Source organism: Podospora anserina, chromosome 2, assembly GCF_000226545.1.
Source record: "Podospora anserina S mat+ genomic DNA chromosome 2, supercontig 2".
NCBI classification, from domain to species: domain Eukaryota; kingdom Fungi; phylum Ascomycota; class Sordariomycetes; order Sordariales; family Podosporaceae; genus Podospora; species Podospora anserina.
Genome location: NW_001914858.1, coordinates 3,951,394 through 3,964,950, shown reverse-complemented (window position 1 = coordinate 3,964,950; position 13,557 = coordinate 3,951,394). Strand labels below are relative to the sequence as shown.

Sequence of the window (13,557 nt, the reverse complement as noted above, 5' to 3'; positions counted from 1 at the left end):
CCACGATGTCTGTGCATGGCCTTTAGACAATCTCGAACATTGTAGGCTATCTTGGATACCTACTCAAGGCACCGATTTTGTTGAGAACTCGGAGTGACTGTCAGGCCGCCATGTAACAAAACAAAGAACCAAAAAGGGGCTATCAAAACAATCGCCCAATCCCATCACCAACCCACCATTTTTGACTTATCACACCATCTAAGATTGACCTCTTAGGCTACAACTCTCGAACAAAGCTATTGTACTGCTCTCAAGATAACTGTTGTTCATTCAATCTTGCTGTCCTTGCCAACAAACTCTTGCTCAAGGCCCTATCTCTCGTGTATTTAAGCCCTTTCTACCTCTCACCTTCCACTACCATTCTTTTCTCATCATCGCAATCATCAATCATCATTCCAATCAAGGCTCACTTTTGATCACAGACCAACTTGTCACATCACACACACATACCGCATACACGTTCTATTGTCTTCAGACTAACTACCACTTGCAACCCAACACACACACACACACACACTTGCCCCCCAAAGCAAAGCAAGTAAGGTCAACCCTTTCTTAACCCCCCATCCCCCAACAAAACGGCATCATGGCTCGCATGACACGTCCCCATCCCCACTTCTGCGGGCCTTGCTGGGCCTCAACCAGAGCAGGAGTTGTCTGCTGCAATGACACCTACAACCCCGGGTGCTACGACCCATCCTGCGTACACCACCTATCAGAACTTCTGGTCAGGAGGTACACAGCTACTGACCTTGAGGAACACTTTGAAGAAGGGTACGACTACTCTGACTACTACTACTACGATGAGCACGACGACATCGACTTCTCTCCCAAAGGGCGGGTTCAACGCCGGGAGAGGAGCAGGGGCGTTTACACTGACAGGTTCAAGAAGGGGGAGAAAATTTGGCGCTGGGAGTAACAAACAAGATTGTCAGGAACGAACAGGTGAGCACTCGGAATGTATGATGTGCGAGGTGAGTGGATAACACAAGAATGATCGATTGTTAGGGAAAGGACACACGATAATCTATCTCCCTGGTGGAGATGAGCATGGTACTATATTTTTCTTCTCGGGTTGGTAAAACAGTAACTTTTTATTTAAATTTTGGCGAACAACTGTATCAATAATAATTTCTTTTTCCCAAGCTGAAAAGCAAGAGTCTCCAATTTGCAAAGTATATATATATATATATGTATGTGGACGTAACTTGGTATATTCTCTCGTTCAACCCAAGCGTCGCACGGCCGGCAGGGCAGGACGGACGGACAGCTGCACGATACCAGCGTGATCGCCATCAAAAACTACAAGAGTGGCTGTCAATGCTTGCTTGCCCCAGTGGTATGTATGTATATATATATATATATATGTATATGTATATGTATATGTGGTGATGCCTGCCCCTCATCACACCCAGGCAACCAGCGTTTAAATATGCCATGATTTATACAATACCACCTAGCTAGCTAGATTGTTTCTATACAGCTATATATCAACCATTCTTTCTCCCAAATGCTATTATAATCCCAAAAGTCACATCACAATATTAATACAAATGCCATCTTTATTTCGACTCTTTCTAAGGAAAAGGTCAAGATAACAAGTTCACATCATCACAATTATTCTGCACAATTTCAAGCGATCGATTGGATCCTTGCGTCGCGTACTGAAAAGGTAATTCTGTTAACAATGGAAGGTCACATACATCATCACGATTATTATCATTATTATCATTATTATCATTATTATTATTATTATTATTATTATTATTATCACACAAATTCAAAAGATTAATTAGTTTGGGTTTGCAAAAAAAAACCAAAAAAAAAAACCCTATCATATTAGCTAATCATCATCCAGGGCATCTACACACCCCTCTCTCCCCCAGGGAGAGAAAGAATCATCACGTCCTGGCTGACTTACCTCTTCCCTCCAACTGTGTATCTTGCAAAAACTCACCTATGGCAAGGGAGGGTAGTCAAATCCATCTTAATCAAACTTCATATACCACACCATCCAAGGCTCTCAATCTTGCCGTCCCTCTTCTTCTTGTTGTTTTCTTCACCCCCCTTCTTCTTCTTCTTCTTCTTTGTATCCTCATCCTCACCCCCCTTCTTCTTTTTTCTCTCCGGCTCAAAAACCGGCATTTTCTTCCACTTAAAGCACTCGTGCTCACACCCCAAGCTGCCGCACCCGAGCCGGGTGTTGTAGTAGCAGAAGGGGGATGTTCCCACTGCTGAACGGAGGCAGTGGTCGCAGAGGGGAAGGGGTTGTTACGATGGTGGGGGAAGGCATTTTGTAGGAGTTGGGTTGGTTAGTTGGTGGGGTTGACTTACTTGGTTGTTTTGGCTGGTGGTGAATGGAGATGATGATGATGATGATGATGATGATGCTGATGATGAGGGAAAGAAGTCCAATGGGAGGGTCGGGGGGGACGGGGGTTTAAATACTTGATGGATGAGGTGGTAAAATTATAGAAAACAGTGTATATCGAGACATAACGATACCATTGAAAATACTGAGGAATTGCCCTTTAACACAGTTGTGCAAACAAACCAGCTTTTCTTTCAATCGAAAGGTAGTGAGTGTACGACAGGCTTTCATAATATCATGGTGACATGCTAAATGTCCAAGACTGTAAAACCACCCGTCTTATGCAACCTCTGTGTTGGCGGTTTCGTCGAGAGGTGTGTGCCATCAGAGGGTGGGCTTCTGATTGAGATTTGGACCACATTTTGAACTTGACACCTCGTTGCACAATGGCTACTCCAATTTCTAATCCCTACAGCGCTGCTTCAACAAGACAATACTCAATCATCAACTACTATACGCTTGTTGATATATACCCATACACCATACCAATTCAACAACAGAAATTCCGCGCTGACCCTGATGACAATCCATACCCGCCCTCTAGACATTTTTTTGAACCCAGAACCATATAGCCGGAAACCATTTCCCCAACCTGTCCATTGTTCCAAGTCCAAACCAAACCCAGCCAGGCCTTGATGTATGTCATCGTCATCGTCATTCATGAGGTGCCCGCCCCAAACCCATTAGATCCGTGGTAACGTTAAGCTCAGGGATAGCCCCCCGAGAACATCTAGCTCGCGGAAGGAGGAATCGCCACGCTTTGTTGCTGCTGCTGCTGCTGCTGACCCTGACCCTGACCCTGGCCACCTCTAGCGCCACCACGAGGACCACCTCTGCCCCGGCCAGCATAAGGCGTTCCTCTAAAGCCACCTCTCCCGCCACGGCCTCCACGTGAATTTTCTCCATTCTGACCATCAACCTGCTGCTGCTGCTGCTGCTGCTGCTGCTGAGGCGCAGGGCGGAAGGCAAGGTTGTTGTGCTGTTGCCCTCCCCTCTGACCACCATTGCCGCGACCACGTCCGCGCGCTCTTCCTCCCCTAGGAGCATCAAGGCTGGAAGGGGGCGGAACAGCCCCATACATCGGCGGAGCAGAAGCAGAACCATTGCTGCCGTCCTGGCTGGGTCCACCGTACCCACCTCTGCCACCGCCGCGACCACCCCGTCCACCCCGTCCCCAAGCAGCTTGAGAAGGAGCACCGGCATCTTGCAGACGCTTGCCCTGGTGCATGTGATACCCGCCATGAGTAGTCAAGGTGGTAACTGATGGTGTGACGGGCTGGCGAGCGAGCTGGTTCTTGGAACCGGCAACAACCTGCCGTCCGGTAAGGTTGAGAAGGGTAGTAGACGGCACAGTCTGCCCGCGGAACGGCGGACAGCGGCCACCGAGAGTAGTGCCGCTCATGAACGTGACGTCAAAGACGACATCCAACAACTTGGCCGTGGGGGTGCGGCTGATACCAACCACAGTGCCGCGGAAGGCGATGGGGACCTTGCCGGTGCGGGCAACGTACACCACGCGGTCTCCCAAGGCGAAGTGCTGGTTGCCCAGGCGATGTTCGGCATCGTCGGGCCTCAAAAGCGCATTCCTGGGCACGCCATTCATCTTCTTGGGAACAGTAGGAATAGCGCTGAGCTTGAGACTGTCAGCCTCCGCAGCAATCCTCATGACGACCTCAGAGTCCAGCTGCTCGGCATCAAGAGGGACGCGCTCCATCGAGTTGGTCTTGAGCGTCTTGAGCCAGGCACCGATTTCCTTGACCCGGGCTGTGGCCAGATTAGGGTCACTCCAGAGATCGGTTTCCTTCAACTCGGCGCCCGAAGGGTTCCTCTTGACACCGGCGAAAAAGTCGGGGAAGTTGGTCATGTACTGAACAATCAGGTGCACGGCAGCACTACTGAACTCCCAACCGGTCTGAGACTTGCGAGAGTACCCGAGCACCTTCTGCTTCTTACCCTCAAATTTGAGGTTGAGACCCAAGTTCACGCGAAGATCACCAACCGTCTTGACAAAGTAAGATGAGGTGATCTTGCTGAGCGCCAAGGGGTGCAAGTCGAGCTGCTTGGCGACCATGTAGGATGGCATGTAAGAGTTGCCCCGCTCCGACTCGTAAATGATGCGCTTCGCAAAGTCAGGCTCCCGGCTTTCAAGGGTGGCAAGCCAGACCTGAAGCTTTCCGTTGGTGTAGCCAGATACTTCCAATGGCTGACCATAGTTGAAGTCGCCCAAGAAGAAACCTATCGATTTGACGGGGAACTCTTCCTCAAGCGGCAAGGCGGCCTTTTCGATAAAGCGCTCGTCCTCGTTGGCAACCTCGTCGACAATGATCTGAGAAGCATAGTCCGTCTCCATGCCCGGGATGTCGCCGTACTCCTTGATTGTCGCGCCCTCGTCGGTCTTGATCAGACCCTTCAACATTTGGACCCTGACCAGGGACTCGACAGGGCCAATCAAGATACCCATACGCTTGCTGTAAAAGTTCTCAATCTTGTTGGCCTTCTTGCCAAACTCTTCGATTTCACGATGGCCATGGTGAAGGGTGGCCACCTGACCGTTTCCGTCGAGGACATAGTCGAAGAGTTCATCAGATACCCCAACAATCTTGGCCTCCTGGAGGAAAGGATAACCAACAAAGCAGCGCTGTCCAAGCTTGACCTTGGCACTCTCGACCTTGGTTCTCATCTCGGTGCCGATGAGGTTCACCACCATGCTTTCGTTGCGGCTGTCTTGCTTGAACACATTAACTCCATGGAAGCCAAGGCTAGCCGTATAAGGCAGGGTGGCGAGAGATGGGAATCCAGCCAAAGCCTCGGCATTCAACAGAGCGCCATCGGTGAGGCCGGCGCGGTACTCAAGACCTTCGACCGGAGGAAGATCAAAGATGTTTTCGACACAGTGACAGTGAGGGATGTGCGGGAAAACATCCACCAAGGATGAGGCATACTCAAAATCGACATCTGGAGAATACGTAAACTTGAGGGCCACACCGAAGTCGTTGCGTGCCTTCTCCTCGTCGGAAAGAAGATCGTTTTTGGGAGCCATGGCGTCGAGGAGGCGCTTTTCGTCAATGAAGGGGATCTTGACGACGGCCTCCCAGTCCATCTTCTTTCCGTTCATGTCGAGCTCGAAATCCCGGGGATAGAAATCGATGATGGGCGAGTCCTTGTCCGTCATGAGGGGCCAGTATACGGTAGGCACGATGCTTTTACTGCGGTCGGGCAAGACACCCATGAGCTGTTCGTTCGGCCTGAACGGCTGGCCCAGGGTGAAGTTGAGGTCTGCACCCAAACCCTTGACGACATCTGAGACCAGAGGGGAGTAGTGATAGCGGTAGAACCACGGCCACGACGCAATTCCACGATAGTAGTAGAAGAGCACCCACTGAAGACCTTGAACGTAGTTTTCTGCGAGCTTGCGCAACTCATCTTCGTGCTTCCCCTCGGCCCACTCGGGGAACTTGTCCTTGTAGTAGCCGTCCTTCCACTCTTGGAACTTTTGCTTGTACTTGGCCTCCATGGCGGACTGGGCATCGGCACCTGTCAGGTCGAGAACTTGGGCACTGTCGTACTTCTTCACAATGCGAAGAGATGCCGACTGCGCTTCCTCGTCCTCCTCGTCTTCGTCGTCTCTCACAGGGAAGGTCAGGATAAGGTGACGACGTCCATCGTCGTCCTCCTTGGTAGCCCACTCAATGTGCGCAGCATCAGCCAGATCCTGGACGAACTTGCGGTCGGCCGCATTTAGGCCGGTGCCGAGATCAAGAGTTTGCGAATTCCGGTTGGTCAGAAACTTTCGAATCTTTGTCTTCCACAGCGTCTTTTGATCTGAGCTGATGATCAGCTTGCCCTTGACACGAGCCCTGGCAATCTCGGCCTCGTCATGTTCAAGCATCTTCTTGCCCCGCAGCCAGCCGGCATCTTCGTTTTCATGCTCAAAGAACCGGTACTCTTCTCTCCCAAGCTCCTCCAAGAGAATGGCTAGCCTCTTGAGATTCACTCTGCCATTTTCATTGATGTATCCATCACACTTTCGAAGTACCTCCTTGTAAATCTTGAACATGGTGGCCAACGCACCCTCGTTGATGTGAAAGCGAGGAAGATTGGGCAAGAAATCGTTGCCCACAAAGAAGGCCATCAAGATGAAGTCATCAATGACCTTTTCCATATCGAACGGCATGGGGATTGCGCCCGGTACTTTGAGCTCTTGGAACTCCAGCTCCAAGTACTCTCGAACTATGCAGAGATGCATCAGGTAAAAGTTTTGATGCTCCAACTCCTTAACCTTGTGCTGGTCCTTGACGCGGCCAAACTGAACCTCTTCTCGGAGGAGGCAGAAGTGTGGGTCATGGCTCAGGAGACCCAACATGATGAGATCGGCATCGAGGCCGTACAAGCAGTGGCGGACGTTGGGGTTGTAGTCCGGTTGCGCGCGTGCGTTGCGGATGTACTCCATGATCTTGTGCTCACCCTCACCAGGGACCTCGTGCCCTGACAGGACAATCTCGGGACCCTGCCAGTCCTTGTCTTCAGACACCTTCTTGTTGATGAAGTACTTGAGCTGCTGGGTAAGCTTGGCCATGAACTCAGTTCCTGTGTCAAGGTCAGCAGACCGAAAACCAGACGTCTGGTGGCAGCAACATACCTGGCGTGATGCAATTGGAGTCGAACGGTGGCTCCTTGGGCAACTCTTTGCCCTCCTGAATGGCCTTATCACGGGCCCTCTCAGCGTCCAAAGCAGTTCTGAAGCGACGAGCACGCTGTTGGTTCATTTTGGCGCGCGGGGCGACACCATCGATGGCCATGAAGAACAGCGTCTTCGGTTTGATCTTACCGAAGAGATGTTCTATATAGTTGAATATAGCGATGAACATTTGTTCTTCGCTAATACGGGCCTGCTGAACATCATCCGAGTCCTTGTGGGTACAATTATGAATGATACCATTCATATCCAACTGAAAATCACCAACATATTAGCGACTGGCACAACATGGGTATAGTCTCCCGACTCGAGAAGGCTGGCGCACGTAGAGGCAGTCGAACTCGGGAATTCGATTCTCGGCAATGAGTTGCGATATCGCCGGGTAACGCTCAGAGAGCCATCTGAAAAACTTGGGAACACTGGATCATGTCTGTCAGTCGCATGCTGAGGCCGAGAGATATGCGGATGGAATACTCACCCCATCCTGCCGGCAAGCGCTCAACAAGGCGCAATCTGTTGCAGAAAGCTAGTCGTAGAAGTGGTAGCCGAGGTCGTCGTTGAAGGTGATGCCGACACTAAATAAAAACGGTCGGTCTTCTTTTGGCGGGAGTCGCACGCTTTGTAGTGGTACAGAGTAAGATGCGCAGCGGCGGCGAAAGAAAACAAGAGGAAAGTAGCTGTCTGTCCCAGAGAAGATGCTTTTGTCGTAACTTGTAGCCAAAGGATACTGGGATATTCCTGGAGATGTGCGATAGGCAAGGGGGGCTTGAGTGCCTGATATGCGTATTTGGAAGGGTTAGACGTTGAGGATTGGTTGAGTTAAGTTTGGAGAGGTGTAAAACTGACGGTGCTGCTTGCAGTTGTCCTCGGGCTACAGTGAGGCTGTGAAACGACGAATGGCCGGTGACTGACTGGCCGAAGCCACAATGCCCCTCGCCCCCACCGCAAAGTACCCAGGTACCTAGGTACTCTAACTGTGCGAGCACAGACCTTCTGGAGACCCAAGCTCTTTACTCCCAAGGCTTTGCGCAAATCAATTAAACGTCGCGTGGTCGCGTCGCGTTGAGAAAGTCGATGGCGGTGGCCTTGCTTCGAATTCATTCTGTACAGAAAGTTTCATGGCAACTAAACAGAAGCTTCTTTTTCTGACTCCAGATAACAACACCTCTGTTCCAATCGCGACTGGTTTCTTTCAATTCAAAGAACCATCTCGTTCACTGCTTCGGCCTGCCTTTCTGCGATTCAAGACTCCAAATCTCTGATCTGCGGACTGCAGGAGCGCAATCACCACCATGGCTCCCACCGAGGTTGTCAACGACGTGGACGGTATGTCGCTATATATGCCCACCAACTCCGCCGCGAGAGACACTAACAACCTTTGCAGTCAATATGGAGGAAGAGGACGAGGACGAGAAAATGCAGCAAAAACTCATCAACGAGGGTAGGTGTTCTCCTGGTTGAGCTCGCGAGACTTGGCAGCGGCTAACTTTTGCGGCAGAGTACAAGGTCTGGAAGAAGAACAGTCCATTCCTCTACAGCATGATCCTCAGCACAGCGTTGGAGTGGCCGACACTGACCACCCAGTGGTTCCCCGACGTTAAGGACGTTCCAGACAAGAATTACACGACCCATCGCCTGCTTCTGGGAACACATACTGCAGAGGGCAAGCCAAACTACCTTCAGATCGCCGACGTCGAGGTGCCAAAGCCGGTCAAGCCTAGCGCTCGCGACTACGATGAGGACCGCGGCGAGATTGGCGGACATGGAAACTTGGGCGGATCTGGCGAGCCGCATGTGATCAAGATGACGATTACGCAAAAGATCGATCACCCGGGCGAAGTCAACAAGGCGCGATACCAACCTCAAAATCCCGACATCATCGCCACGCTCGCTGTCGACGGGAGGGTGCTCATTTTCGATCGGACCAAGCACAGCTTGCAGCCAACGGGAACCCCCAATCCCCAGCTCGAGTGCATTGGTCACACGCAGGAAGGTTTCGGTCTGGACTGGAGCCCAGACAAGCCTGGCTGGTTGGCGACCGGTAGCGAAGACAATACCGTCATGGTTTGGGATTTGAACTCGTACAGCGGCACTGACAAGAAGGTGAGGCCTTGGCGCAAGTACACCCACCACAGCCATGTCGTCAACGATGTCCAGTACAACCCAATCACCCCGTCCTGGATCGGCACCGTATCAGACGATGTGACGATGCAAGTCATTGACATCCGCACCGCTGACAGCACCAAGGCGGCTGCCGTTGCCCGCGATGGCCACAGCGATGCCATCAATGCCATCGCCTGGAACCCCAAGGTCAACTACCTCGTTGCCACCGCCTCGGCTGACAAGACAATTGGTATCTGGGATCTCCGAAACCTCAAGGCCGGCAAGATCCACACGCTCGAGGGCCACAACGACGCGGTTACCTCTCTGGCCTGGAACCCAATCGACCACGCCATCCTCGGCAGTGGAGGCTACGACCGCCGGATTATCCTCTGGGATATCAGCCTTATTGGTGACGAGCAAACACCCGAGGAGGCTGAGGATGGACCGCCGGAGCTTCTGTTCATGCACGGCGGCCACACTAACCATCTGGCCGACTTTAGCTGGAACAAAAACATCCCCTGGCTCGTCTGCAGCGCGGCCGAGGACAACTTGCTGCAGATCTGGCAGCCGACCAAGAGCATCATCTCGCCGCCGAACCAGGAGATGGAGATGAACGAAATGGGGAGCGCCGACGGAACATCTATCCCCTAGGAAGGAGGGCTCAAGAAAGGCATCAAGAGAAAACACGGCGAGCCCGGCGGCGTGAAGGTGAAGCAGGAGGAAAGCGACCAGAGCACTGTCCTCAGGCACAAGAGGAACAACCAGAGTGTATCTCAGCAATTGCCCATGGCGGACTTGGAGATTCGCGACGACACATCGTCTCAAGGCAGCAGCGAGGACAGCGACCGTCCCCGGCCCAAGGCTGTGTACGATGAGTATCTGGAGCTGGTCAGGAACGCGCAGCAATCCGGCGAGGGCAAGCGACAGACTCGGGGTGGTAAAACTTTTTGAAGTGTGAGCGACAGCAGCATGGTTATTCACGGTGGCATTTTCGTCCAACCTCGTACTATTCCTCTTCCTCTTCCTCTTCTTGGTTGTAGAAAAGGAGTCGGAGGCTATGGCATGTTTCCTGTTTCTTTTGTATGTGTTCACGCCGCAGACGGCAAGCTAGTAGTAGTGTTTTCCTAGAATGTACTTTCTGGGCCCTATTGTTTTTTTCCAGGTTTCTTCTTTGCGGTGTAATTACTTGTGACTTCTGTTTTATCGGGTTGAATAGGTCTCTTTAGACAAGAGCTGAACTCTTATTGTAGAGAGAGATAAGAGCTGGAAGTTGGTTGGCTATGAGCCGGGTGCCTGGTGGTGGGTGGGCTCGTGACGCATAAGCTGCTCCTATTGTTCTTGAGAGCTCCTATTGTTGACCATTGACAATAGCTGTGAATAGACATGCATGTCGACCACACCGCCGCCAGCCCACAGAAATATTCAGTTAAAAAACTACAAATCATCTCGTCTTTTCTGCAATTAATGACCTTGTCTCCATTCACATTTTCTCACTGTTACAACTGCTTTGACAAAGACCCCGAAGGCATTCCAAAAGTTCGCCTACCACGACCAAAGACCACAGACAAGACGACTGTCCCTCCTCCACCTCGCCATGAGTGCCATCGACCTCGAAGACAACGACTGGGTTGATGACATACAGGATTTGGATTTCTTTGACGATGACGATGACGACTGGGATCTGGACGACCTCATCGCCAACCCGCAAAATGAGGCCCAGCGGATCTATTTCGACAACGTTGTCGCTCGCGAAGAGAGAACAGAGGAAGAGATCGAGGCCCTTGGTATCCGGCCCGATGTCCCTTCCATCGTCCTCCACATGACCCGCTGGGAGGAGGAGGCTCGCTCGGTTGTTGCCAACGGGAGAATCATCCCTACCGTCTCTAACCTTTCCGACAGAGTCCGGCTCGTCTACCACGGCCGTCCCAAGGAATTCGCCTCCTCTGACGAGGAAGAGTCCGAAGATGAGGCAGCCGTCCTTGGCAAGAACGAAGAGGAGTTTGAAGCCACCTGGGAGTCACAGCTGATCGAGCACGGCCTCGAGAACAACAACCCCTTGCTGCAGAGGGAATACCGCGCCATCGCGAGGGAACGTTTCCTCTCCCTGAAGCAATCGATCAAAACCTGGCAAAAGGCACAACGGGCCCCCAAACGTCCCAAACCGACCATCGACCTGCTGTCAACCCTCTGCACGACCCCCGAGCTCCTCATCGAAGTCTGCAAGCACCTCCGCCCCAAAGACCTCGTCAACCTCCACGCCCTCCACCGCGGCTTCCACAACACCCTCAACCACAACATGCGCAAGTTTGTCTTTGCCTGGTCCCGGCACATGGCCCCCGTGGCCTCGAGGATCTACTCGTCCCCCGTCTACGCCCACTGGTTCATCCCCGACCCCCTCGGCCGAAAGTGCACCCGCTCCGACCACGAAATCTCCCTCCCCCGACCGGGCCAGGCCTGTCTGGGGGAAGACGACATGCACGTCAATTGCGACGGGAGCAAAACCCGTCTTGTACCAGGCCTTCTCTGGCTGCAGCACGTGGTGCAGAGGGAGGCCCGCGTGCGTGACATGCTCGCCGTCCTCGCCAGACACGGTCATCGCACGCTCCCGGAAACGGACGCCACCCTCCAAAAGATCTGGCTGGTGTTAGAGTGCCCTACCAACAGGATGAGACTCACCCTCTTTTGCAACGAGAGCTTCCTCACCGACGATGATCTGTACCGCTTCCAGCTGTTTTTTGTAAAGTTGGTCCTCTTGTTCAACGATCCCGTCTTTGGGCCGGGGTCGACTGTTCTGGCGAGGTTGTTTATGGGGCAGAGGGGGCTGAGTCCGCTGTGGAAGTTTTTGAGGAGGAAGGGGTACACCACCGAGGCGGGGATACATCAGCTGAAGCTGAGGTATGACGTGCCGCCGAAGAATAGGGAGATATGGAGTGGGGAGCCGGTGATGGGGGTGCAGATTTATGACATGGGGGTCGGGCAGTTTGAGGGGTGGGAGAGGGGGGGGACCGAGATTCTCATGAGGCCGGAGGAGCTGGTTGTTATGGAGGGGGGGAGGAGGGGGCTGGGGGCGATGTGCGGGTGGGAGTGTTTGTTTGGGATGATGACGTATGGACATGTCGACTACGAGACTGGGGATAATCTGGTGCCGAGTTTGGAGGAGATGTACATGAGTGATGAGGACGAGGAGGAAAAGACTGGGCTGGAACGAGTGGCGGGGTTGCACGAGAATGAGATTGTCAACGGGGAGTGCGGGAATGTGCCCTTTGAGAGGGGGATGTGGCAGCCCAAGCATGCGAGGAAGGTGAGGTGGAAGGAGTTGACGGACGAGGAGAGGGAGGAGATGATCAAGGAAGAAGAGAGGGAGATGGCGAGGAAGGAGAGGGTGAACAAGGGGATGGATATGTATAGGTTGGCGAGGAGGAAGTTGGAGGATGTGTATAACATTACGGCTATGGGGTTTAAGGGGAAGAAGTTTAAGATCAAGGTGCCGGATCCGAAGGTGGACTGGAAGGAGGAGACGGCTGAGATTCACCGGCAGGTTCTGTTCAGGATGAAGGCTGCTATGGCGGCGGCTACGGTGGTGTCTAGTGATGAGTCGGAGTCTCCGCCTAGGGCCACGAAGCTGCCCAGGCTGGAGGATGTTGGGGTTGTGAACGATCAGGTCGTTGAGGCTGCGCCTGGGAACATAGACGATGATAGGGACACTAACATGGACCAGGACATGGCCGAGAGCGTGGATAAGGATATGGACGTGGAGATGGAAATCATTGACCCAGACCATAACACGGGCGAAGACGAAGGCTACGACGCTGAGTCGGAAGAGTTTGACGACGAAGGCTGGGAGGAGTTCGAGGATGACAAAATGGAAATCGACAGCCCCCAAATCACTGTTGTTCTCCGTCCAGCACCACCACCACCTCCTCCTCCTCCTCCTCCTCCTCCTCCTCTTCAGTCCCCCCCTCCCCCAGCCCTAGCCGACGTCATCAACCACGACAACCACCTCGACACCATCTGGTCCTCACCCCCCAACTCTGCCCCCCCAAACCCAGCCTCATTCAATGCCCTTCCCCTATCAGAGCAGTACCCCATTCTATTCGGCCCTGAGCTCCCTTCCTCACAAAACCTATCCCCCTCTCACGGCGCCCACGCCATCAGTCAAGCGACCACTCACCTCCCCCCCGAACAGCACCTCTGGGATCCCTCCAACATCACCCTCCACCAACACTCCCCCCCAGACGCCAACTCCTCCTCCGACCTCGACTTCAACGACTCCGAACTCGAGACCATCCCCATCCCCCCCGAAGAAATTAGTACCTTCATGTCAGGCCAATACATGACACCACCACCCCCACCCTCAGACTCGGACTCATTCGGCACCCCCTCCCCG

At 52.9% G+C, this 13,557-nt stretch overlaps 3 protein-coding genes across 3 annotated transcripts; 2 read left to right on the top strand and 1 right to left on the bottom strand.

Annotated features, from left to right (window-relative positions):
• Positions 1–3,101: 3,101 nt before the first annotated feature.
• PODANS_2_11400 (uncharacterized protein) lies at positions 3,102–7,485 on the bottom strand (the record flags this gene model as incomplete). Its single annotated transcript, XM_001911918.1, has 3 exons — positions 3,102–6,926; positions 6,979–7,320; positions 7,393–7,485. Coding segments are annotated over 3 exons (4,260 nt in total), but the record flags the coding sequence as incomplete, so codon positions are not given.
• Positions 7,486–8,359: 874 nt separating this feature from the next.
• Positions 8,360–9,821, top strand: PODANS_2_11390 (uncharacterized protein; the record flags this gene model as incomplete). The annotated part of the gene is made up of 3 exons (XM_001911917.1): positions 8,360–8,393; positions 8,452–8,508; positions 8,566–9,821. The coding sequence occupies 3 exons, from the start codon at positions 8,360–8,362 to the stop codon at positions 9,819–9,821; spliced, it is 1,347 nt and encodes a 448-aa protein (XP_001911952.1).
• Positions 9,822–10,764: 943 nt separating this feature from the next.
• Positions 10,765–13,557, top strand: PODANS_2_11380 (uncharacterized protein; the record flags this gene model as incomplete). The annotated part of the gene is made up of 1 exon (XM_001911916.1): positions 10,765–13,557. A coding segment is annotated over one exon (2,793 nt), but the record flags the coding sequence as incomplete, so codon positions are not given.